This window comes from Hippocampus zosterae, chromosome 1, assembly GCF_025434085.1.
Source record: "Hippocampus zosterae strain Florida chromosome 1, ASM2543408v3, whole genome shotgun sequence".
Lineage (NCBI taxonomy): Eukaryota > Metazoa > Chordata > Actinopteri > Syngnathiformes > Syngnathidae > Hippocampus > Hippocampus zosterae.
The window spans coordinates 10,273,699-10,300,188 of record NC_067451.1 but is presented as its reverse complement, the minus strand read 5'-3'; the positions used below and the strand labels follow the sequence as shown (position 1 = coordinate 10,300,188).

Here is a 26,490-nt window from a genome sequence, read left to right as displayed (position 1 = left end):
TAAAAGTGCCATAAAACTAAATAAGTAAAAATGACACCGACTGCTTGGGGTTACTTATTAGCATTTAGAAGTACATCTGTTGTAATTAGACGGGCGATCACATGCTGCCAGATCATCTTTCATCGTTTTATAGAAGAATTTAATCGTACTTTACGGGCCTCTTATTTAGTTACACCTGCACAATCTATCAGCTTTAACTCTTGCCTTTAAAAAAAATAAAAATAAGCACGGAATTATATACTGGCCAACGACACAGCTGTTATGCAAGTTATTTTAATTTTCCATTTCAAAATGTGCTATACTCGCATCGTTTGTTTGGGTGGGAGAATATATGTTGATGAAAAATGGGTAAACCCAGGTGCATATAAAAAAGAATTACACCCGCCCGGGAGATGATAGCCCTACGTATGTAATCTAAAACCAATCATCTCTGTCAATACAGACCTGTCCCAGTTCCTCATTGAGATCGGAGGTGTTGACGAGCGCCCCCTCCTTGATTTCAGGGTCAAAAAAGTCCTTATCCCAGGTGATGAAAAAGGATCCCAAAAACTTTTGCATTTCAACCGTCACGTACATGGACACGGGAATGATGAAGTTGAAGAGCACCATGAATGACAGGAAATCAGTGAACATCTTTAGATACTAGTGAGAGAAGAGAAAAATGAGACATTATAAATCTTACTTTCGTGTTCCTGTAATGCTGCGGTAATAAACCACGATTTTTAGATTGAAATGTTAAGTTGATTACCGCAGAGGGTTAACAGTCAATGAAATGGGCAATTTCACAGTGTCGGTCTGCGATGCACTTTTCACACTGCATAATTTTATTAAAGCGGATCAGTAAAGGGTGACGCTTGTAAAATAAGATTAAAAATATGGTGCAAGAAGCTGTTGCCTTAGACGTTACAACAACACTCCTGTGTATGCCATATAAAATCTAAAGCACTGCTCTTATGCCGGTTAGACCCATCTTTCAACTTACCAGATTGGTGTCCCTCACTTTCTGGGTTTTCTCATTGTACCAAGGCTCATCCTGCCCAGGCTTGCTTTGCCACACATACTTGAGCGTTGTGCAGACCAGAGCCTTGCTCACCAAAATGCAAAGGTACACCAAAAGGAAGGCATTGATGGACCTGAGAGTGAAGACATGAAAATGCACGGGCGGGTTGCCTAAAAGCTTGGCATCACACCTGGGCAAACATACTGGCACCTTGGTGTAAACTTACTTCTCCACAGCAGAGCGTTTCTGAGACTTGCCCTGATAATTGAGAGCCATTTTGGTCTCCATGCCAGTGTAAATGGCAACACCTTAAAGAACACATGCAGAAAATAAGTTACATTTTGTTACTTTTGTTAGTAAAACATTATGCACATGATAGTAGACTCACCGCATACTTTCTCAGTATTCTTTAAAGTTGCCCCTTTAAGCAGCAAGTTCTCCGGGCCCAAAGACCTGCACAGGATCTCATCGGTTAAAGTGAAACAGGGGCATAGAGTTCCGCATTCTTCTCATTTTATAGAGAATTCCATTCTTCTCATTTTATTTATTCGAAACCTTGGGAGCCCAGCTGGCATTGTCTCTAAACAGTGCAGGGACCGTGGGCCATATGACTGCAATCTGGGCATTCACGGAGAGACACTGGCATTCGTTTAAACAGCCACGACAAAGGCAGCCAGTGATCAACATGTACAGTACGGCAATGCTTTGGAGGGAGTCTCTGAATCCGAGCCAGTCCCTTTTAATTTTACCAGTGCACTACTACTACTATAAAGGATCAATAGAAGAATGATTTGCTCGCGATGCAAACGGGTGCTTAAGCAAACTGGGTTTTGATTACCGGTAGGTTCTCGTTTAAAAGTCAGCCTGGCGGACTATAATGAGTGCTCTCACCTCACTGCAGGCTCTTGATTGCTTTTGTAGATGTGCATACGGCCAATGAACCTGGCACAAAAATGCACACGCGTTAATGACTTGCTGAGCAGAAGTACAGACGTGGACAAAAGTTTGGGTTTCCTTCCATGAACGAGAGAAAAGCCGACATCTATCACTAATCAACTTGAAATTGAAGAAAGTAGTAAGAAAAAAAAACTCACTGAGTGGGATTCATTTGCACCTGGCACAAGTTCATGAAACTTAGCAAAGCAGCCCCAGAAAAAAAAAGATCTGCCCCTGCTGTTGGTTTCAAGATAGGTACAGTTCTTTTCTTTGAGCACAAGGCACATGCAGAATTGTAAGTACCATTTTATTAAAGAAGGGAAAAAAAGCAATAGTAATTTAAAAACGTTGTCCCAGATGTATTATGACATGTCAAATATGTATTCCAACAAATTCCTCATTACTTTCAAGTTATTTACGTAACGATTACAGGATAGCAATGCCAGGTTATTTCGTGATCATTGTGGGTTTTTATTTCCAAAAGGATAACAGAATATTGTCCACATCTGGTAAAAAGCATTTTGATATTGGAGATTAACCCTTTCGGTTTAACCATAAAAACTGGAATTGAAAGGATTCTGCACTTTTCAACAACCACGGACAATGCAGACTCGTAGGGTGAATCAATTGAAGTCACTTGATGAATACCTACTTATAAAGGTCAGGCTGGGGCTGTTCACACTCTAAAGTGGCACTGAGGGATTCCAGATCCTTCTCTATGTCTGGAACAGTGTAGTGTGTCTGGAGATGAGGAAGAGATTGAGTGTCATGAATATGGCACAGATGAAACGAGCACCAAAACACACTGGCATGAAGGAAAGGAACTAAGAATAACATTAATATACATCCTGCTTTTCACACGATTCTTATTTTTTTTTCACACATTTCGCTGTCCTGTAAAAAAGCCGATCTCCATTTTTGTAATTTTAAAAATGTTTACATGAATGAGGTGTCCGCGTTTCGGCCATCAGCTAAACGTAAAAACAGTTAAGCAGTTTCACTCCACGTTCTTTGGCCACTTACTGACTTACTGAGCAGTCAGACTCAGGAAACAAGGACAAATAGCTTGAGTGTCACATGTAAATAGGCCAGCGCTTGGCCAAAGAAAGCAGAGTCAAGCTAAAATTCTTAATGTTTAATGACATATTCCATTAGTGATTAATTGAGTAATGTAAAACTGAAGTTATTCTCTATACTATATATTTTGTGTAGATGCCTGTAACGGATTAATGGCTTTACATTATTTCTTGTTGGAAGTATTGCTTTGGTTTTCATACAATTGCGGTTTCATCAGACTCTCCGGAAAGGAGAATTTATTTAAAAACAGAGGTTCCACTGTACTGTATTAAGTTACAGTTCTCTTTTTCATCACAGGAGTCCCCTTAATCTATCCGCCTGAAAACAGTTCCACTTACTTTATGGTTGGATTCACCATCCAGACTAGCAGTGGTAACAAAACAGGTGTCGTCATCCCGGCTGGATCGAAGCAGGATTAAATCACAGGGAAAGGTCTCCTCTTCCGCTACCTCCAAAACATCTCCCACCTAAACAAAGAGAGAGCTTTTTGGCCACCACACCACATCTGATAAATGGCTGCATATCCATCTTGAATATCCTGACATTAGTGTTGCCCTTATTAGATTCATTTACAAAAATACTTGCAGACAACATCCGAGACACACTCTTCACCATAAAAGTGAAATATGTTTTCTGTTTAGCAGTCGGCGCATGTTCTAACATCTCTTCCAGAACTACGCCTAATGGGAAATCGCCATTTCTCAGGAGGCTAGCGGGGATGCTGCAAGCTACCTTGATCTTCTCGCTCTCCTTCCGTAGCCTCAGACCGTTTTCGAGCACAGTCACAGGGTACTTGTTCACCTCATTGTCAGCCTTGTGTCTTAGCCAGTCTTCGTAGCCCTATAGGGGACGCAAGTCAGCATGACACATTTGGATTTCTACGTGAAAGAAATGCACAGTGTTTTTCTCAACAACCACATCGGAATTGAGGAATAAAGAAAAGTGCATTTAGCATTTAGCAGTTTCATTGTTATGTGCACCAGGTGCAAAGGAGCGCTTGCAGAGACTCGAGTTGGTGCATTTAAAAACTACCAGTACTCATGGATAAAGATGGAGACGAACGGGGTGCTGCAGAGATAAAGAAGGTGAAGAGGCGAATCCGAAGGTGAGCCAAGGCAGGGGCAGAGCCAGAAAGAAGGATTACAGGGAAAGGTGAAAGGCATGTGATGATCTCAGGTGGTTGAAATAAAGGTGAGACATTGAAATAAACTAAATTACATAGAGCAGTCTAATTGGGGAATGGGGGGGCATGCTGTACTAAGAACATACGCAGAGATAAATCAATGAAATACAGTAGATAGTTTATACTAGGGTGGCAACTAGCGGTTATTTGAGTAATCAATTAATTTATGAATCGGATTAAAAATTATAACGTGTTTCAACTTAAAAACACTATTACACGGCACTGTAGCTTGACGAGACAGTTGACGAAAAAGGGTGAGCCAGAATGTCACATTGTTCCCTTTAATGCCATACTAAAAGCCCTGCAGCTTTATCAGTGGGCCACATAACATTTACAGAAGGAAGTCCGCCCACTGTTGTGCATTTCAAAGCCTCAGTAGTAGACCAAAGAAAAAGTCAGTCGTGAGACAATACATCAGAAGAGGGGACGCAAGCAGCAACAAAGGCAGAGTTACGCTCATTGAAAAGTTCCCTGTGGTCTTTCCTTCAGAGGCCCACTTTGTGTCTTGCCGAATCAGAATTCAACAGCAGTACGTAATTACAAAGTCCAGGAGAGAATTAGTCATGTACATTTCAGGAAGAAGGACAAATGGAGACTTGTTATAATGAGGAGAAAGTCAATGATGAGATGAGAAGTCTCACACACACAATGCTCAGTAGGCAAGATCGTACCTGCTTGATCGCTGTCACTGTAATCACAAAACATAAGGGTAGGCCGCTGGTGACTGGACTGGTGGGGGTGTCCACTATCACCTAGTGAAAAAAAATAAAGATCAAAAGTGTACTACATTTGTCACCTTCACATTGCAAAAATAATGGCGTGCTTTGAATCAGCACAGTGCGGAGTTGATCAGCGGCAGATGCGTATTGTGGGGAGAAATGAGTGAGGAAGTGGTTTGGTGGGGCAGGCTTTCTTCCAGTAAATGCAGGGTGTAGTCCGTGTCTTGGCCATGGGACTATTACTCCCCTGAATCGTGGATCAGTCAGAAACACTGGAGGAATGGATGTTTTGTACAAACTGGCTTATTCTGTCAGCGCCATCATGCCGGCCCAAAACATTGTCGGACTCGCATTACCAGTTTGCACAAAAGCTGAAGCATGACAGTTTTTCATGGTGGAGTTTTAGAATTTGAAGCAGTAATCGGTTAATCCCAAACAGGCCGCTGCGGAGCACCACCTGACCAAAGCTTGCTGCTAAAACCACCCAACTCCCCTTCTATAACAATCATGAGATTTACACTGGAATTTATAATCCTGGTCTCTCTCACTAATCCGGAACACAATCACCTGTAAAAGCAGGACTAATAGTGGGGTACAAACAACCACACATTTTTTTTAAATGTGACACGTGAGATGCACCAGCACAGAATTCCCACATATGACCTTGTGCCGTAGTAACAAGACTGACCTGTGAGAGGCAGTGTGGTGCCACAGGGCAATCAGATAGCCGGTTTAAAAACCAAAACAAAAAAAAAACAAAAAATGATGAAAAATAAAAGCAGGTTACGTTAGGTGTTATCTTGTCTGCCATCTACAACATAGGTGAAAACTCATTATACAGGTCTAACATTTACAATTTGTTCACCTCACGGGTTTCTTAGCAGATAGGAGAGCAGCATTTCCTCTTAAAGCACCCAGGCAGCAGAATAGTCTTTAGAGATGATCATCAGATGATGATCAGGCTTTTGTTGACTGACTGGAAATGGGAGGGTGTGGGGAAATTCAGTGTTCCCACATAACCAGGATTGCAACTGAAAATATAAGTACCTAAAACATCTTTCCCCAAATGAATGGAAATGCTACTAATCTATTCCAGAGCCCCCCGCCCCATCCCCCGGCAATAAAATGCCATTACATTTTTAATGAGAAAAAAAGCACTCTATTATATTATACTTCATAAAAATATAAATGTTGTGACATAAACAGTATGTACTGAAAAACTGTGCCATATTTTTGGGTTTCACTTCCATGGACATTGTGCTGGCCATTCTGCTGTGCCCCCAATGGCCACCTGGGGGCAGTACAACATTAACACTCAACACTGACTGCCTACATGTGTTACTGCACTATTTGTGGTCAAATATGCTTCAAGGGTTGTAAGGGGAGGAAATGTGCTATTCAAATAAAGCTGCCTTGCCTCACCTCACCTGATAACAATATGACATCGATGCAGTTTGTTATCCTCTTTAATGCCGTTTTTCATTGTTTGCATGGACTAAAATGATTTCCCTAAGGCAGGGGTGGGCAATTATTTTCCCGAGGGGCCCAATGAGAAGCAGAAAATATTGTGGAGGGCCGGGCAAAAACTTAGAAATAGAAAATAAAGAAGATAGCACAATGTCTTTGTATGCCAGTAACAATGTAACATTCTACTCCACCATCACACTCTGCACCGGTTCTCCTCAAGGATGTATACTGAGCTCCCCGTTGTTCACGCACTACACATTCGACTGCTCTCCGACTCTTATTAGCGGTTCAGTTTGCGGAAAGTTTTTAACATAACAATCAAACCATTCTAGGAAATGTTCATTTACTCGAGCCACAAGCAATTCACTCTGAGCATGGAAATTGCCAGAATCAGACTGAGTAAGAATTGCTTCCTTGTTTTTCAAAGTCTTGTAGATTTGAGTCTTTCCGACTCCAGGCGTCTCCTGAATGTTTCGTACTTTGTTACCCGCTTCGTTTAATCAGATACATATCACTTTCCTTTCCATGGTCGTACTCTCTCCCCCTTTCTTCGTCTTCTCCTCCCTCCCTGTGCTATGCAACTTTAAGTAACTGAGCCACCTGGTGTTGAAATACCTGTCATTACAAGTCCAAATGAAATGAATGCAATCAAACCATAATTGTGCACCAATCTTCGGCGGGCCGGATTAAAAAGACCAACGGGCCGGATCCGGCCCGCGGGCCGTTGTTTGCCCACCAGTGCCCTAAGGCAACGTCACGTGGTTGTTTTAATGACACAGGATGTTATTCTTTGTTTTGTTTGCCAGTAATCTTAAACTGGGAATGGCAATAACTAGCTTGACGCCTCTTTTGATGAACTATTCATGTTTTGGTGCTTGTAACGTGAGAGGAGTTCAGTGCTACTGTAGAGCATTTCTTTGTCAAATTTTGTACTCAAAGAAAAAAAAAATTGGTCTGGACTACGTTTATTATGTCGAAAGGTCAGGTCATTCCTATCACATGGCACCACTGTATAAACTATTCTTGCCATTAAGTAGTAGCATTGAAATGAGCCTGCTTGAAATCAATAATGTGAGTTCAGATGCAAACTATTCAAAAACACAGTTAAGGATGGACAAAATAATCAGTGGCTTGATTTACTGGTGAGAATTCGAGTGACTTTGAATTAATCGTATCATAAAGCAACTGAGGCAAAACAGAGGCCCTTATCGGGCCTCATCAAGTACAGTATTAGGGCTATGGTTTGAGTCTCCTCTAGTTTGGATTTTATAACTATAATAAAATTTAAAAAAAAGATACTGCCTTCGGTTTACATGTTTGAAAAGTAGGCATGACTGATTTGAGGAAGCTTCAGCAAAAACACCATCACGAACTGGGGACAGCATGTCTCTGTGATGCACCAGCCAGATGGTCAACCCACAGCGCAGAGAAAGAAAGAAACAAAAAAAAAAGAATGTGCGACAAAGCCTACTTTCAACACAAAAGTGGTGTTTGATTCATCAATTGTCATCGCAGTGACAAATTTAATGGCGAATATGGACTATAAAAAGCGAGCTCAGCTCTGCTCCTCAAAATAGTCCAAGCTGGACTATCTTCAGCACAACAAACGTATTCGGAACAGGAGTATGTCAACGTCCTTTGTGGTTTGAAAAGTACCGCTAAAAATGCAAACATCATTCATTCATCGCATAAAGACAAACCAGATGTTCCTCTATTAAAGAAATCAATGGCAGAGCCTTTGCACCTCTTGCGCAAAAGAGCAAGATATGTTTCCTCCTCTGCAACAAATGGAAATCAATAAAATAACTACGTTCAGTCCTGCTGTGATCTCAGGCCAGCACAAATCTCCGCGAAGTGTGTCAGAGTGAGAGACAGACAGCAGGAACCCTCCCGCCCCAGAAGTCCCAGGGAAACGTGTGTATGCATGTTTGTGTTTGCGTCTTCCTCCTTCACTTCCCACTTCATCCCACTTCACCCCACCCACCCGCTTCTTCCTTGTTCTGCTGCCTCTCGCCTCTCTTGAGCTTTCAGTGCCATGTCTCTTACTCTCTCACGGCATTCTATTCCCCATTTGATCAAATTCGCGCAAAGACACGCAGGGCTATTTTTAGGAGAGTGGTGCTTTTTTATCAGCCTGCGCCTATTTGTGGCGCTCACAATCACACAGAGGGCTTCCTGGCTGCTGACGTTCGCAGTGCAGCGCTGCAGAGAGAAGTGGGGAGGAGCGAAAGAATGAAAAAAAATGGAGGGAAAGACACCAAATGGAAAAGAGGAAGAGAATAAAAGAAGAGTTTGCTTGATGGCGCAGCACTTAACATGACGCCCACCCTCACGGGGGAGTGAAAAGGTTTATTTCTGTCTAGGAAATGGCAGGAAGGGGTGAAAGAGCGAGTGCACATAAGGTCTCTATACATGTTTAGCTCCCCTCCCTGCTTTCTCTGATACTGTATATTACAAACCCTGCGTGGGGGGGGGGGGGGGGGGGGGGCGATCAGTCAGAAAAAAGGAAGCCCTCAAAGAGCTTGGATTAGTGGAGAAATGCCAGCCACATGGTAGGTTGGGTAAACAGTTTTCAGCAAACCCAGAACACCCTTGACGCCATACATCCTTGGCATTCCCTCACCGGCCACAACATGAGATACAGTAGCAAATTAAAAAAAAAATACAAAGACAGACTGAATGCAAGACCTTTTTCACTTTCTGTAGTAGACTGCCGACATTTTAACACTGCTTATTACTTTGGCCTTCGTTTGCAGTGGTGTAGAGCTGCAGTGCATCATGCTGACTCACATAAAAGTTACTGAATAACCTATTTCAAGTTAACCGTTACTCAAATACAACTCTTTCGAATCGTGAGCTGTTTATGTCTAGCAATACTGTAGTATTTCTTGCAATACCGTGGTATAATGTGTGAATAACAAAGGGGAACTCAAGTAAAAAAAAGAAAGAAAAAAAACTTGCAATATTGTTCGATGTGCCACCAGTAGTCTAAACACAATACTGTATTCTGATTCTTGGTGCAAATAATATCCTGATTTATATTGAAATTGTGGAATACAAATTACCATATTTATTTATATGACCAAAATCGAGACCAATCCTCCCAAAAAGTGTGATTTATAGTCTGAAAAATATGGTTAAGAAAATTCATCCATCTTAGGGAGGTTACATTTTATCCTGCACTATTTTTTACTTTCGCCTGAAATTGAAGTCAAACTGCCCCTGGTCTCGCATTACAAATGTCACTTGACCAAATCCAGAAAAACGATGCGTGCTGTCATACTCCGTTGTGTTTCCTTAAACATGCCAAATATATTTGAAGCAACACTTGCAGTCAAAATTGATTTCAACTGGAGATTTGAATGAAGCTGGTGCTTTTTTGAAATCGTGGTCTATCGTCCACTCGTGGTAGTGGTAAGTCTACGTGCCGCACTTCAAAGTCGGATATAGTTCCAACTGTGAGTGAGTGAACACGCGACAGGTACGCAACACTTGCAAAGTGAAATTGAAACACTGAAAATCATCTGTCCATAAGGACGCATTGTTCCATCTTGTATATTTTACACAACACCACATCACTCAACACAAGGAGCATCTCATGGGGCAGTGCTCTGAGGTGTTTTGACTCTTTCGGCTTCATTGGCGGAGTCAAACCAGACAAACCGGAAGATACAAGCTGCGGTGTCACCTTTGGGGGCAGGGAGGAAAAAGTCAACACCCCTTGATAATGACGGAATTTCCTTGGGGGAGGTTTTCTAGTTTAGCACTTGGCTTCGAGCTACGGGAGTCAGTCACTCTGCAGGCTCCTTCAGTCAATATGTAATGAGAGGACGCACCAGAGCAATTGTTTACACTAGGACCTGTTTGTAGCTACTGCTGCGGAGACAGCTGCGATGTCGGAAAGAATGCTCAAGAGAATGTAAAGATGATGGGAAGGGAGACAACCAATGCGCTTATATCGCTTATATTTTTAAGACCGCAAAGCTGAGGGGGGGTTCACTGCAGCAACGGCAGGGCCGTTCTCGAAGCAATTTAACATTTGACGCTCACAACAACACCGACTGTTGCGTGGGTGTTTTTCGTGAATGATTCCTCACCTGCACAAGGAAGATGATCAGGAAGTAGAAATTGGCAATTCTTCGGAACTGCTCAAACAAGTTCTTTGGTAAAAAGTTCCACACGGTATACTGTGAGAAGGAAACAAAAGACGTTAGTGATCGCATACATGTAAAATTCTTTTAACAAGGATTTCATATTTACAAGCATGCGTGTATTCCGTCTGGGAGGAAGAAGAAGAGCAAAGGCAACTTCCGACAGATTTGACTTTGGGTAACTAGATGCTTTGCGCTGATTAAAACTGGAGATTTATCACCTAGAATTTTGATACCCTTGAATCATGTTAGTGATCCAAATGACATTGGCAACTCTTTCAGCAGCATATTTTGCATGTTTGGAAGTGAGAATGACTGCTGCTGGTTTCAGTTGGACAGACGCACCGCCTTATCGGCTAACACACAGATCATCCATGCCCTGCTGCTGACTTGGCACTGGACAACTCATGTGCAGGACATGCTAATTATTTCTTGAAATGACGCCGTCGGTCAGCTATGGTAAGGAGGCCACTTTGAAACAGGTGGAAAATGTACCATAGCAGCCAAGTGGAGACTGTAAAATATAACAACAGGCACGACAACATGTTCAACTAAAATTTACAAACATTTGATAATGCCCAGTAGTGGTTTGTAAACATCACCCATTTCGTATGCTTGGTATTAGAAATATTGGTCGTCAGAGATGAGAGTATGTCACATATTGTCGCTGTTGGCCAGAAAAGCATATATATCCTAATTTCCTTTTCCTATTTTGCCACAAATCGTTTTTTTATTTTTATAAATGATGAACCAATCTAAAGTATGGGGTTTTAAAACCGCCCAAACCATTTTTTAAGTTCAGTTTGCACAAGTCTCCCACAACCTCCCTCTTCCATGAGCGCTACACCAAAATGGCGGCATACAGATGTTTCATTTCAAATGAATTCATTTTGGTGGTATTCAGAGCCAAAAAAGATGAGAATTGTGTGTGCCCATGAATGAAGAGATGAAGTAGTTTATTTATGAGCTAAGCTCATCCATGTATGATTATCATCAGATGGGTAGTACTAAATAATTCACATAATAATCGCTCCTCTATCCCTCTTGGATATGAATTATGACATCTCAGTCGAGGTGCATCACGTAAGACAAGTTTAAGAAAAATAAACTTGCCTTGTAACTTCATCTTTCATTTAGAATAATGATTAGATCAGTATTTTCCAACCTTTGGAGTCAAGGTACCTCCTTTTACGTGGAAAAAACCTCATGTTAAACTAACAAACAAAAATATCACCAAAACGATGCCAACTGAAAGGTACTTTGTGTAAAATGTGGGCTCGCCCATCAACTAAGAAGGTAAGTTTGCAATCGTGTTCGTCACAACAGATTCACACATTAGCAAGTATTTGCAGTAACGCATTCTTTTTTTTTTATGTAGTTATGTAGATCAAGTCAAAAACAATTTTCTCATTTTCGTTTTTTGCCAAGCAAGTCTCAAGTCCTAAAATTGTCATCTGAAGTCTGGCTTGCCCCGCCCCCACACACATTTGATGGTAGCATCTGTCTCTGCTCATGGAAACCATTGGCAAGTCGAGTTGTGACTAGGCAAGTAGGTACACCGAGTTGGAAAAAGGAACTTCTATAGCACCAAGGAAAAAAACAAAACAAAACAAAAAAAACAACAACAACCCCCCCCCCAAAAAACAAAGCCAGACACCAAAATTGGAAGGAATGCTGAGATATATTCTTCAGACACTGAGAAAAGCAATAAGGTAGTGGTTATGAAGAGAATACATCAGTCATGGGGAGGGTATTGAAATGCAAGCACAGCAGAATAGTCCATCTCATTCTGCCCCCCCAAAAGAGGAAAAGTAATGAGAAAAGAAGACGCGGTGCCGACAAAGGGGACTGGCGGGGGTCGTGGTGGTGGTCTCAGTAGCATGCTGCAACAGCAAGTAAGAGTTGAAAAGTGGCAATGGGCCAATATAGACTGTGAAAGCAAAAAGCATGACAGAGTTGTGGTATGAAGAAGCGTAAACATCTTCATACTGCGTAAACATTACTAAAGTCAGTTTACCCTGACATACGGGCTGACGCAATTGATGGACCCATCCTCACCCAGGTCCTCTGCACCACGATAAATCCCGCTGCCGTCCTACTCTTGGCTTCCCACCCTCCAATAACCAATCATAACCATGAGCTAGGAAGGCAAAATTAGCCAGAAACTGCATCAGAAGGAAGTGGATGAGATTTACAGAAGGGGGTGTGCATTCTATCAGGGCCTAGAAAGATTGAATTGCTCAACCAGTACATTAATAGACATGTATGTCACCGCCAAAGCCAGCGCTCCCATGACACAGTAATAATCGGCTTTGGCTGAAAGAGATGTTGAGTATCTGAAGAGGTACTGAAATGAAGGTATAAAGAATGACAGGAATGGCGATGCTAAAGGTCAGTTCAATTCCAAGCATTGGAAATATGCTTGAAGCTTGAACGTATTGAACGTATCGCATAGCGTAGAGAATTTTGCGTCACTAACAGTACATTATGAAGTGCACGCCGCTGGTTATTTTTTTGCAGTTCCTGCTATGTTATAATTATGGTGAAAACATGTTTATTCCAACAAGAGCGCAGTAGGTAGACCCAAGCTAGTTTCTGGGCATTTAAAACAGGCTGCGGTGCAGGTGTGCACCCCAAGTGGCGTCTTACCTTGGACGACACGATTCTGTTGTCACAAAACTTTGGCGGGATGAAAGGCTCGCTAGCAGAACATGGCCGATGACCAACGTAGATAGTCCGACTGTCTACTCTTCTTTCATCGCCTTTAAGCTGTGGGGAGGAGCAGAGGAGTAAGCATGGAGGGAAAATTGAGATATTTGAGATGAAGATATCGAAGGTAAAACTGTGAATACCAATTGAATGTGGCAAAAAAAAAAACCTTAAATGTACTACTGGACTACCGTGTGTACTATGCATTGTGTATTCTATTCTAAAGGCGGGCAGGGTGGCTGGTAGAAGTCCTGCAACGCACCACTTGTGTAAACTGGGAATTGTTGCAGGAAAATAAAGAGCAGGGAAACAGAAGCTGCTTAAGTCTTTGCATTTGAGTGTTGTTGGGTTTTTTGAACGTGTAATTTGTTTCAGCGTTTCCCCAAGGCACCATTTTCACTGAGGCTCTTACTCTTGCTTTTACACTTCCCCACTTTCATTTAAGGAGCACAACCTCACATAGTATCTCGCAAGAGACAAGGAAATGTGGCATATAGTTTTTTATTCTTCGGTGAAGGTCATGCATTGTTTCATCCTATAGCCATGTTGGTTACCCAGTAACGGCATAACATTTTTCCCCTCTTCTAAAAGACATTCTCGTATCCATCGTTCACCTGAAACGCTCTCTTTTGCGATCTTTATTTGATAAGTGCCTGTAACTGCAAAACAAAAACAAATGAAATAAAAACCTTCGCGTGAGCTATCAAAAAGAACCGAAATATTTTCGTGTCATAGCTCCTATTTTAACCCTTTCACGCACCCTGTAACCCGAATACATGATAAGCTGTCCGCTGTAGTGACCGCTGTCCCTCAAAGGATTCAGCAATAATGAGCATATAAGACTGCTTTGAAAACTGCCAGCTGTTTTCAAAGCAGTCTGCCATCTGTTTTTAGAGCACTTGGACTAATCATTAGTGGCCCAATGAACCTTGTCAAATACAACACATATTCTGTTCAAGTGTGGTACCAAAACCCGTCGTCTTAATTTTTTTTTTTTACAACAAAACCTACATGGGTGAAAATCCCCCTTAGTGTGAAAAAAATCTTGCATTAACACCATTTCCCACTTTCCTGACCCCCATTCAACGAAAAAAACCCTGTTGCGTTATACGAAATCTTTTTCTCTGCTCTTGCCTCGCAACGAGATTCTCTACAACGAAGTCTAATCCAAAAACAACCTCTACTGCTTCGTTCAGAAACTGCAACAGCAACCACCACATTTACACCAGCATTTACAAATGCACAGTCATCCAGGAAGTATTTGTTATTGTTAGTTTCAGACGCAGCAAGAACGTTGCATTGCTAAAATGGCGACAAATGGACATTTAGATGTCAAGTAGCTAAGACAAGAGCTCTGACGCTGGAAGAGAGCGGAAAAGTGATCAAAATATGATCACTTTTATAATATCCAAGAAATTGATGCAAGTGAAAGTGAATGCTGATTGTAAATTTCACAATTTCTTTCCCTTTTTTTCTTTCTACACTGACTATATGAAGTGTCAAATAAGTGTATACTCATACTTATGCACTTTTGGAATTAAAAAAAAGAGTACACATACGTGTGTGTGTTTACATCTGAGATCAAATTTGCTACAGTGAAAACCCCCTGTTGTGAAAAATTTCTTGCTGCAAACATGATTTCATTGTAGTGGAGTTTCACTGTATGTAGAAGTTTGAATTTCACAGGCAATCTGGGTGACCCTCTTCAACGCCTACCCGCTGAGAATCGGAAGATATTCACCAGTGGCAGTCACTGTTTGGATTCCAGTCGATTAATGTAAACATCCACGAAAGTAAATGAGCTAAGCATTCTCCTCTGGTTTTAAAAATCTGGCGCTAGGTTCAATAGCCGAAAAGACCCAGTCACAAACCAACCCAGTAACTTAGAAAAGCTTCTTTTTTTTATCCTGGCAACACTGTCCCTGTAAAAATGTGAAAAGCAAGATTGGCATCAGCGACTACTGTCGCACATTTATCTAATATAAAGCTGAGAACATTTGGGTCGAGCAAGACAATTATGATGAACATCTCCTCGTGGCCTCATGCCAGCGAGAATTAGAGCAACCGAGACGGCGATCTCACAGGAATTTCGGTCTCAAACAAATCCTCGAGTGACTGAATTTCTTCAGATTATGCAACCATTCGCTCAGCATTACAGGTGAAATCACACATGAAACAAAAGAAAGATCATACTGCTTTTATTCATCCTTCAAGACCTTCGCACAACCCGCACCGCAGACAGGAGCCAGAATGTTTGCATAAGGCCTCTCTGTATGCGCAAGCAGCCATGTTCACACCTCGGTGTATGTGTCAACTCTCCCATCTCCATCTAGGATGGCACACGTTAATAAGCCCTGGACCACATGGACCGGGCTGCCAGATGATCAAGCGGGGAGAGTGTGAGAGAGAAAGACTGCGAGAGAGGACGTAGAAAAAAAAAATTATTATATATATATATATTATATGAACAACCCACATGGGCAGATGCCGCTCCTTTATATTAAAACCACAACTAGCCCACCCACCGCAGTGAGAACACAAAGGACTATTGTCGAACATTTATTAGACTCAGACGGCTGAATCCTTCGTCCTTTCTGTGCTCTGAAATACTCACAAACAAAAGTAATGGCTTTACTGATATACACGGACCGATCTTTTACCTGCAGTCAACTCTGCAGAGGGTGGTTTGCCCTTGAGCCATGCTAATGTCTACTGTAACGAAAGGTTGCCGTGGGCTTTTGATGAAGATTAAACACACAATTGCTGAAAAGCTGCCTAAGCAAGGTCTGACTTTGCTGATGACATTCGCCAAGAAACATTGGGGAGCTTGAAAGCTGGATTTACACGGGAAGTGACCATGTAACCGCGACTTGCTCGAGGAAGGATGCGCAAAACGTGCGTACCAAGAGCGGTTGGACTACTTCCAATCTGACATCACATTGGCAAGGGCACCACCAAAGTAATGTTCCTCTCTTGACTGTAACATTGTCTTGAAATTAACATTTGCAACCAGTTATGAGAGTTAGCGTGTCGACAGTGGGTGAAATAAATGCTGGCGACTCGCTAATAAGGCAGCAAATACTAATTTTCTGACATTTAAGGACTTATTGTTGCGGCACATTAAAAAAATAAATTATGTCAACTGTGCTGATTGGCTGTTTCATTATTTTTCAGTCTTGGCAAAGATCTTCTGACCGCTCCTGTCGTAAAATATGATGAGGGTCACCAAATCCAATTAATTTTTGAAGAGTAATGTGATTATAGGTCTTTTAAAATAGCCGACACGTTGGCACGTACGAAAGGCTGCCGCTTAAGAAATACTCTGCCGATGGCATTCGCCTTGACATCAGATGTCAAAAAGCTGCGCTCTATGCTGACTCAGTTAAGCAAGCACGGCCAAGAGTCAAGCTCTACGATGTCGATACGAAGACGTAGCCCGCTTGATGAAAGACTTATCAGAGACTAAACCAATTAGATCAATAAGGCATATAACCAGCTCTTAATGGAGCTGAATTAAGGACTGGCTGGCGCGTTAGCGAATCGAGTGAGCTTGAAACTTTCCATCAAATTACCTTTAGGTCTAATTACGCACACATCGGGAAGCCTTAGCCAGACTCCAATGACCTGCCACACTCCTGTTTTTATTTGACAATGGCTTTTGTTACAATTGTCATACTCTTGGTTGAATGGATGTGCTGACTTGTGAATAAAGAGAGAATTAGGTCCATCACAATGAATTTGCACGAGAAACATTTCAGCGCCCTTTTGCAGCCTTGCTGTGAAGACTGATGACATAACTTGACGAAGATTCAGAATATTGGTGTTGAGTCAACTTGCGTAATCTGCACCGTTCAACCAACCACATAACACTAGATGCCTCCAATACTTTTGGTCTTCTGTTATACAGAAGAGAATGTTTAAACCTGATCGTTAGGTGACAAATAGGAGGAAAGTACGGCAAATTGAGTGTGGGAGTTTCATTCATTTCGGCTACATCCAGGGAGGATTAAGGCAACCTATTTTGGATGGCGCAAAGTGTCAGCTTGGAAGTGTGTCAGCGCCACCAATGAAAGTAGGCCGACACATTTCAGATGAGTATTTGTCACTTTAACCACAAAACAGCCCACTCTTTCAAAATGCACCACTTTGGGTATTAAATATTTGACATTAGAGCAGCGTCGCTGAAGGAGTCTGAGAGTTCCTTGAGGTGAAGGTGACATTGATACTCGTCCTCCAGGTCAAGGGAAAAGTTATTTTCATATTTTAATTTTAAACTATGAGAAAGACAATGCAGGAAATGAGCTGTGTTGCCTTCTTGGTTGATGTGAGGAGGTTTGGACAGTTGCACAAGGTCGCGCATTGCTCACATTTTATTGCTACTTTGTGAGTCACCGTGGATGGAAAAACGATAAATTCCTGCCAGTTTGTGTGTATTGTGCAATTCAAGGCATGAAAGAGAAAAATAGACAAAAGGGTGTCGTCACTCATACATAACAGCTGTGGTTGCTCGACTTAAGCGTGAGCAAGCAAGTGTACGATATTCTCGAGACAATGAGTGTAATTTAGTGTTCAGTGAGTAAAAGTGGGCATGCATAAAGTATCTTGACACGAGCAAAACTTAATGTGCATTTGTTAAACTTGCGGCCGGGCCGCATTGCGGGAGAGGCCCCAAAAGCACAGAAAGGTTTTGCCGTAAAAGCTGCGAAGAAAATCCACTGGTGAAATGTACCTAAGACATTTAATGAGGTGTGAGGGCTCGGAGGGAAGCGGACAGAGCGCCGGGGAAACTCAGCTTGGACGTCTTTATGATCTGCACGTGCCCGGCGTGCAGCGCTTTGAACGAGACGGAGAGAACAGCTGATATGCTGCAAACGCCAAGTCTTCGCATTATGACCTTGTACCTGACGCATAAACAAGCTGAAACGATAATCAATTTAGTTGTAACATATGTCGGAGCCACATCAATCTAATTTCCATCATCGGCTATGGGGACTAAAATATTACTGTGTTAAGTCCGTTTTGATTACAAGTTTGTGAGGATATTAATGTAGCAAACAGCTGTGAAGCCTTCATCAACAGAATCTAAAGAGTTTAGAATGCAAAAGCAGATGTCTCCATTTCCTGTTAGCTTAGTAAAAAAAAATCTGTTTTCCCGGCTGAAGGTAATAATTTTTCTAATTTAAAATTTTCTAAATGAATAAAGCAATTTACAAGAGGCCAATTTGGTCTTCGGTGCAATTTTGAAACAAAACCAGCTAACTCAAAGAAAATAAAATGTTCACACAACTAAGATTATACCGAAAAGTTCAATGTTTTGTGAATAAAAATGAATAACGGGAACCAGCAGTACAGTCTTTTGAACTGACCCTCAACTTGAATTTCCCCTTCATCCGAATCCTTTAAACCACAAGTTTCAAACTCAAGGCCTGGGGGCCAGATCTGGCCCACCAGGTCAATTTATGTGGCCCGCAAAAGCCAATCACATACCCGTCAACCTTGGCTAATAGCTGCCCTTATAAATGATTACGATTCCACTTACAAAGTAACAAAAACCCGTACAACGGCTTACCGTGCATGCACACATCATGCTTTATCAATCTGACCGTAGGCAGCGATGAAAAAAATAATATACGATTGAGGATTACTTTTGCTGGTTTGCCGTGACAAGAATTGTGATCGATGAGGGCATTGTCGTTGGCTACCAGCAGTTAAGACGATCTGGATTTGAGCCAAAATGGTCTTTGTGAGATCGGTTCACAAGTCACAAAGTTCACAATTTTCCCGTATACGCCGTACATGATTTGAAATGATTAAAAAAAAAACATCTAAAATACGGGGGAAAACGTACAAGTCGACAGACAGGTATGAAATCACGTGTACAACGAGCCAAGATCTGTACCAAAATGTCAAATTGGCATGTGTAATAAATAACACTTGCAATCATTTTGTTACCCTGCTCGCCCTCACTGGAACGATAATTGTAAAAACTATTCTAATCTACTTGACTGATTTCAAAAATAGTCATCTATTAATGTATTGTGTACGAGTGATAATTTTGTGGTTTCACGGTCATAATAGCCCTCCGAGAGAAGTCGAAACTCCAAATTGGCCCGCGACTAAAATGAGTTTGTCACCCCTGCTTTAAATGACAGCCATTTGCACAAACTTAGTTCTCTGCTTCATTTCTGGGATCCTCAAAGATTGCGACGAGCGCCTGCGAAGGCTCTCTCGTTGAATCTGCGGACCAGATCACCCTCACCACTCTCACTACTGCACATGAAATCATCTCTTTCCCTTAAACTCTATTTTCTCCTCACTTTCTTTGACAATCGAATTCAAAGCTGAGAAGCACCGACCGAGTTAATGAGAAAACATGGACGCAGAACTTCAGACCTTTATTTTTGATGAGTTCAGCACAGGAGTTGTTTGGTTTTGTGGGGTTAGGAAATGAAACGCACACAAAAAAAAAGTTGCCGTTGTTATCTGAACAGCACTTGGATTTGAACTTCTCTTCTGGTTTCACCTCACTCGCTTCAAATCGGACACAATTATATAATTCCATCATGACTAGCTTTGCTCAGTTTGCCCGAGGAGTTTGCCCGAGTTAGGACGACTGCGAGTGCCTCCATCTCATAACGTATTTGCCTACTTCCAAAGAACACAAGAAATCAGCTGAGACTTATCCGAAATCCTATTCAAGTTTCTTGAAGTTGCAGCATCTGACCCGACATAATGAAGACAACCAAATAAATAAGATGAATCTTCAAACAATGTTGCTGGCAAGAACCAGGAAAAATATACTCCATAAAGGAGTCCATTTCTGCCCTTTGAATTACACGGTCGACATTAATGTACCCCTATGAGGATGGTTATTTAACACCACCGCAAGTGCAGTATAATTCCCGGGGCCCGCAAGGTACAAAAGTGAGGCGTCAAGGGTATAAAAGCATTACCAGGGACAATCGTGCCATTTCTTATCCCGAGTAGTAGTCGTCTTGTGACTGTGCCAGCAGATTACACAACCTCGTGTAATGTGCTCGTTTGACAGTCTAAGGCGAACTGTCACGTTAAATCTTCGTTTTTTTGAAAAGTTATTTTAGCTCAAAGAAGTCAGAAGTAATGAACGTCTTTGTCAAATCAGTTATTCTTCGCTGTGCCTTTCCGGTGCAACAAAGAAATTCTTAACATAGGCTAATTTGTCTAATTTGAGCGCAAAGGTCCCTTGTATAATCATTCAACGCTTTCAGATATACGAGAGTTGAAATTAATCCCAATAAAAACTTACAGTGGTGCGGGTATTCTTATTTTTGTCACTGCGGTTAGGACCGGCAAAAGTCAATTTTTTGGTCTCTCAAATGTACTTGTCTCGGCATTAAAAAGTCATTTGACAGTTGAACGGATCAATGCCGGGAGACTAAGAAGTCAGTGCAAATTAATGAACACACTCTCCCGCTTAAATAAGCCACATTAATGTAAATCGAGACCGTGATAGAATGCCAATACCACTACCCTGCAGTGAGAAGGGATATACCTCCATTCTCCACGCGCCCCCCCCCCCCACCCCCCACTTGCAATGACAGAGCATGATGAGCCCGTATCAAAGGAGACTGTGCTCTTTGCACACACTGCTGACCCGAGTGACAACTTCAATTTGAGGCCTGATCGGATGGAGCTGTCGTTGATGGGTAAAGGACTCATTGTTCTGTGAGAATCCCCGCAGCTGTACAAGACACTGAGTGGTCTGTACCATGGGCTGGTACTGGCCTACATTGCACCAAGTCCCTCGATGATGAAGGGGTGGGGGGGGGGGGGGGGGGGGGCGAGACAAGATCTTGTATTGCGAGCTGCTTCCTCAACGTGTTCTTCGAAGCCTCGCTAAAGACGCGGCTTGCGTTGTGCTACAGATACTTGAGCAATTTACCTGTTGCAACTGTGGAAATATCATCACGGTTTGTGACAACACAGCAGCTAGCAATCCTGTCCTATTACAGTGGACCCTGACTAATTATGGGGAGTGGGTCCTACTGACCGCCTCCTGATCGTGGGGTTAGTTGGCTCATTGTTTTATTTATTGCATCGCTCATGGCTAAAGACCTTGTGAAGATGACATTTGTGAGGGGTTTTTTTTTTCAACCAATGCCATTGTAATAAATTTCCTCAAATCTTTTTAAGGCTGAGAGTTATTTCAAGGGTACTGATTAATGTGCAGCGCTACCAGTTTGATACACACTCCTGAAATAATTATCAAATTATCTTTAATAATGGTACGAATAGGGCCCGAATGATTTATTCGGCCAGTATTAGCTCGTTGAAAAATACAATACAAAAAATCTGCCAGATTTTTTTTTTAACAACATAAGAAAAAGATAGACATACAAACAGACGCCACAAAAGAAATAGGCACCCAAAAAACATTGGCCAATTTTTGCCATTTTTCGTCTTTCTTGTAAAGTTAAACAAATACGAGGAGCAGTAACAGTCAAATTATTACTTAACATTCTACCTGGAATTTACATCTTTACTATTATTAAGGGCACAAAAAATCTTTTATTCATTAAATATATTTGAATTGGAAAATTAATCCTCCTCATTTTATTTTGCCAAATATCAGAATTGGCACAGCCCAAAAAAAGAAATGTTTTCAATCAATTAGTTGGGCCCTAGTTTTTATTATGTTCCATAACTTCAAATGGGAAATCAGTTTTAAAGCATCACAAATCTCAAGTCCAACTGCATCCTGAAATGTTTCACTCCTTGGTTTGAGTGTAAGTGGTGGTTTGTCTAATGTTTGCCCATGTGAATGGGTGGCAACCAGTCCAGGGTATGTACCTTGCCTCTAACGGACAAAATCAGGAGACTTTCGCTCAATGTTTTCGAAAGTGAAGACAGTGCAAAGTGTAACCCACAAGAAAAGTCTGCTATGCTGAAACAGGCCCATGTTGAGTTCCTCTGACGAAAGGCACGCTGTTACCGAAATAGAAATGTAGACTAAATAGCCGACCAGAACAAACTAAGGAATGATTTAGTTGCGTCTTCAACTGGAAGATGGTTTTGAATACACTGGGCAAAGTTATCGTTTAACAGCGGTGAGTTTATTTTAAAGTGTCCATTTCCGTGGGCTTGAGACCTGGTCAGCAGATTATTATGACTTCTCCTGCGTCTCCTTCACCTCTCTATTTGCTACAGGAATTAAAAGAGGAACTGACAAATGTGAAAAATGTTCTGGGTTCTTGAGGAGAAAAAAAAACATCTCCAGTTTGCACACAAAGTAAGAGGACTTTGAGCTGCAGTCTAGTCACACTTTAATCTATAATTAAAGAGAATTTAAAGTAGTGTGGCCATAAATTGAGTTTGGTTTTTCTAACCTAGTCCCTATGCTCTCTGGACTATTTCTGTATCCATATTCTACTACGAAAGAGGAAGGTTCCTCCTGAGCCAGCTATTTTTACCTTCTCGCGTGTGAATTTGAACATGAATTCTTGAACAAAAGGCCTATACAGCATTTTTTTTTAAAGTGTTAAGAAAAAAAAACAATCGTGTCTATCTCCCCCAATATTTAGTACATCATCGTTAATAATAATGTAGCCAGCTCCACTTTCTGTCATTGCTCTTCTATAAATCGTTTTTAAATGCGCCCAAGTTCAATAATCACACATGAATTATTAGTAGTATTTTTTAGCTAGTTCCCCCGAGCAATGAACTGCGACTACCTTAAAATGGCGCGGTGCTTGACTGAAAAACACTGCCTGCCTGGTTGTGAGTTCACGGTGGAGATAATCATTGTTGGCTGTTGCCCAACGGGGGGTGTTGACTATCCATGAGCTTTGCGTGTAGGAGGGAGCACGCTCTTGTGCCGCCCACGCGTTCGTTAAATCCTCATCCTTTTCTGTTCCACCTCTCTTCGCACCGGCCACACAATCATTTCAGGTGACGAATAAAAAAATTTAATGAAAAGTTGGGTATGACCAAAAAAAAAAAAAAAACCATTAAAAATAAACAGCAAGCACATATATGTATGCAAAGCATCTCTGTATTCACGTCACTCAGAAAATCTCCGGAGGAACCTTAATGCATATATGGATGATGAGGATGCATTTGGAGTGCCACACACAAGCCTGGCAAGGCGAGGCGGGTCAGGCGGGAGGAACCATGTGCAAGATAATTCAAAATAAATGAAGAAAGCTGAATTATTCAGATGTACAAACTGCGAATTCAACCTCCCTTTTGAACAGAAATGGATGAGTGCAAAAAAAAAATGTCCATCAAGTAAGATAAAGATTCATCCACTACTGGTTACACTCAAGGCTCTCAGTTAATTCAAGGCTGGCCCTCACTTTATTTCATCACCGCACAATCAGTCAGTCACTGCGCCTGTCATTACATTTTCCTCCCGTTTGTCTCAGACGTGCTCGGTAGGCAAAGTGAGAGGAAGGAAGAGAAACAAACGAGCGATTTTTGCAGGTCGGCTAGCCGGCTACCTTGCGCTGCGAGACTAACGGCGGCTAACCTGAGCAGCGACAATCAATATGCATTAGTCGCTCCAAATCAAAAAGGGACTAATAAATCACACGGTTCTTCGGCGCAATGTGTGTGTGTGGCCTTCAGACACATTCAAGTGAAGTGCTCAGCAAAGACACAGGGACAAGGACTATTGTCTCTTATCCGTCAGAGCATTCACAACGCGGCTCCAACAGGTACAACTAGCTCTCCACAAGAAAATGAAATTGTCACAGAATAGACAGCAGCTTAGAAGAAAAAGCACTTTCAAACAGGCTTTTCTTAAATTGGTAGGTATTTATTCAGTTAACTTGCTGCGCATACTTTCGCATGCTTGGATTCATTGGTCTCTGCCCCATGACTCATTTATCCAATCACATTCATGATTCATTCGTCTAATCACATTCAATACCTTCAAGGCCTTGCAGCCAGTCAGAACTGTAAAACTTACTCGCGACAGTATAACAGTAGTATATAAATAACGCCTGCGACTTATGATTCCGGCTAGCATCTATAACTTCGAACATGTTTGGCTTTAAAAGGCAGGGCCAGGGCTGGTGAGTGAATGCCGTCCATCTTTGACTACCTGTTTGGGGATTACAATATGTTCTTCTAACCAGTGGTGGTAGGCTACATCAAATTATGACATTGTGTTGGCAATCAGACGTGTAACCGCGACAGACAATTCGATTTTGCGGAGAATAATTACTGAACACCAGTGATGGTCACCACTTAGTGATTCAACTAGTTTGTGGTTTGAAGAGGAACACGACATGAGATATGGGGAGTTAAGAAGTCCCCATGAATTGAACATCTGCGATCAGTCAGCCTCTTCTGTCTCTTGAAGATATTTTCTTAAATAACATCAGATGGAAGAAATGTCTACAAATGCCCGATCCCAACTAAAACTTTGAAGAACCCAGAATGGATTCACTTCCATGATTTAATATGAAAAATAAAACCTCCCGAAACAGATTGCGTTTGACCTTGGATGCTCCACCGCAGTACGCCGTTTTCCTATGTTCTGCAATGAACGACTATCGTCTTTCTGCCAGGCTCCACCTCTCCGAGAACACAGCGCTGCCTTCAAGGGCTTGAACCAACATCAAAGGCGACTGTGGAATTTTGCATTCCTGTCAGAGCATTACAACCTCTGGAGCTGCCCTCCCCATCCCCTTCACCACCACCCCTCCCACCCCAACTGACTGGCGCAGGAAAAAAAAAATCTCAACACCATCCTAAATGTTTCTCAAGAAAATAAACATGGAGTGAGAGTCACAAGTGAAATCAATGTGCCTCCTCTGATGCTTGTGGTAGAAGCACTTACGAGCGGACCTCACCGACCCCCCCCCCCCCAAGCAACTACGCTCACCCTTTCTTCTTCCCGTGGGTAAGCACAGGATGGTGTGATTTAGAAGCCCGAGATAACAGCGCTGTGTGCATCCACGTCTGAGGTCTCTGCACAAAATATTATTTACAGCCCACGGCGAGGGGAAAGTACATCGGCAATCGTCTCCTGCAAGGAGTGCTTTCAGCTGACCTGGCAAAACTCGAGAGAGGCCAGGCGACGGGTCACACACACCATCGTTATGATATTGCCCAGTCTTTCGTTTCGTTTGTTTTGTTTATTGAACATAAAACATATCTACAGTAATAATTTGACAGAAAATAAGGTAGATAAAAAAAGTAAAAAGAAAGAAATCAGTCTTCATTCAACAGTTATTATGTTCAAGGGAGTAGGATGAAGTAAAAAACTTATCTAGTTCTACCCCGTTATGTGTTTTGTGTTTGTCTGCAGACGCCGGACGACTCAGCACGCTGGTGTCAACACGTTACTGGTGCAGGAGATGATGATAAAGAGGCAGCTTAGCTTAACAATCAGCCCTCTCATCAATGATGACAAGCAGGGGAAATCTAATCAAAGCTATGGTGGGTGATACTATAAAATATAAAAATTACATTAATACAACAAGGCCCCACTGCGGCGTTCACTGTTCGATCGCGCATTCATTACGTTCGAAAAGCGAGTGCTGCATTTTACTTTCTCCGGCAGCGTGATGGAATTACAGGTTGCCTGCTGGAGCGTCGCAAACAAGCGTTAACTGTCAGGAAGCGAGAGTCGGGACTTTTAAAACAGGTGCAACGTGTAATTTGAGTCACACACTTAAGTGGCAAAGAATCCTGTCTCGAGTACTTAAGACTCTATAGTTCAGGAAATCATCAAGTGAACGGCTGGATATCAAAGTGTAGACAACAGAATCATTCTGGTTACACACACACCATTCCAAAATCCTGCTTCCATTTCCTCACATTTGGACACTTTTTTCAAAATTATTATTCTAAATTAAACTCATTCATTCCTGTGACAAAAATGAAACCTTCATTTAACGCTACACACAACAAAGCGTGTGATGCGATGGTGAGCAGTGGCGCAGCTACAGGCTGCCCAGTCTTGTAAAGTAAAATAAATCAATAAAAGTTTTTCTCTAATATTTGGAAATGAGTATTTTGGGTGAAACCGCTTCATGTTTTACGACTGATTACCAAAGAACAGAAAACATTGGAAATAAACATTTTGTTTGTGAAAGAACAGCATCTTGAGTTTCTTTTGGTAGGTTTAGCGTTTGTTCATATTGCCGCAGAACAAAATATTCTGTGGCTCCTGAAAGATCAGTCAAAATGCTCCAAAACGGCTGGCAAATAGCAAACTCTGCTGTAGGCACGATGAGATTACGTAGATTTAAAAAAATA

The 26,490-nt window shown here is 41.8% G+C and overlaps 1 protein-coding gene across 6 annotated transcripts in view; it reads right to left on the bottom strand.

The window, feature by feature from the left end:
* atp11c (ATPase phospholipid transporting 11C) overlaps window positions 1-26,490 on the bottom strand; it is a 42,984-nt gene that overhangs the window by 13,623 nt on the left and 2,871 nt on the right. For all 6 annotated transcript variants that reach the window (XR_007962365.1, XR_007962366.1, XM_052065237.1 and 3 more), the window contains exons 2-12: window positions 13,183-13,302; window positions 10,480-10,569; window positions 4,868-4,948; window positions 3,746-3,853; window positions 3,352-3,480; window positions 2,589-2,677; window positions 1,892-1,942; window positions 1,389-1,453; window positions 1,227-1,308; window positions 983-1,133; window positions 445-642 (exon numbers count right to left, since the gene is read on the bottom strand). Coding sequence is in view for 4 of the 6 variants with exons in the window: in XM_052065237.1 (XP_051921197.1) it covers window positions 445-642; window positions 983-1,133; window positions 1,227-1,308; window positions 1,389-1,453; window positions 1,892-1,942; window positions 2,589-2,677; window positions 3,352-3,480; window positions 3,746-3,853; window positions 4,868-4,948; window positions 10,480-10,569; window positions 13,183-13,302 (1,164 nt within the window). In the remaining 2 variants the exon portion in view is untranslated. The remainder of the gene's footprint in view (window positions 1-444; window positions 643-982; window positions 1,134-1,226; window positions 1,309-1,388; window positions 1,454-1,891; window positions 1,943-2,588; window positions 2,678-3,351; window positions 3,481-3,745; window positions 3,854-4,867; window positions 4,949-10,479; window positions 10,570-13,182; window positions 13,303-26,490) is intronic.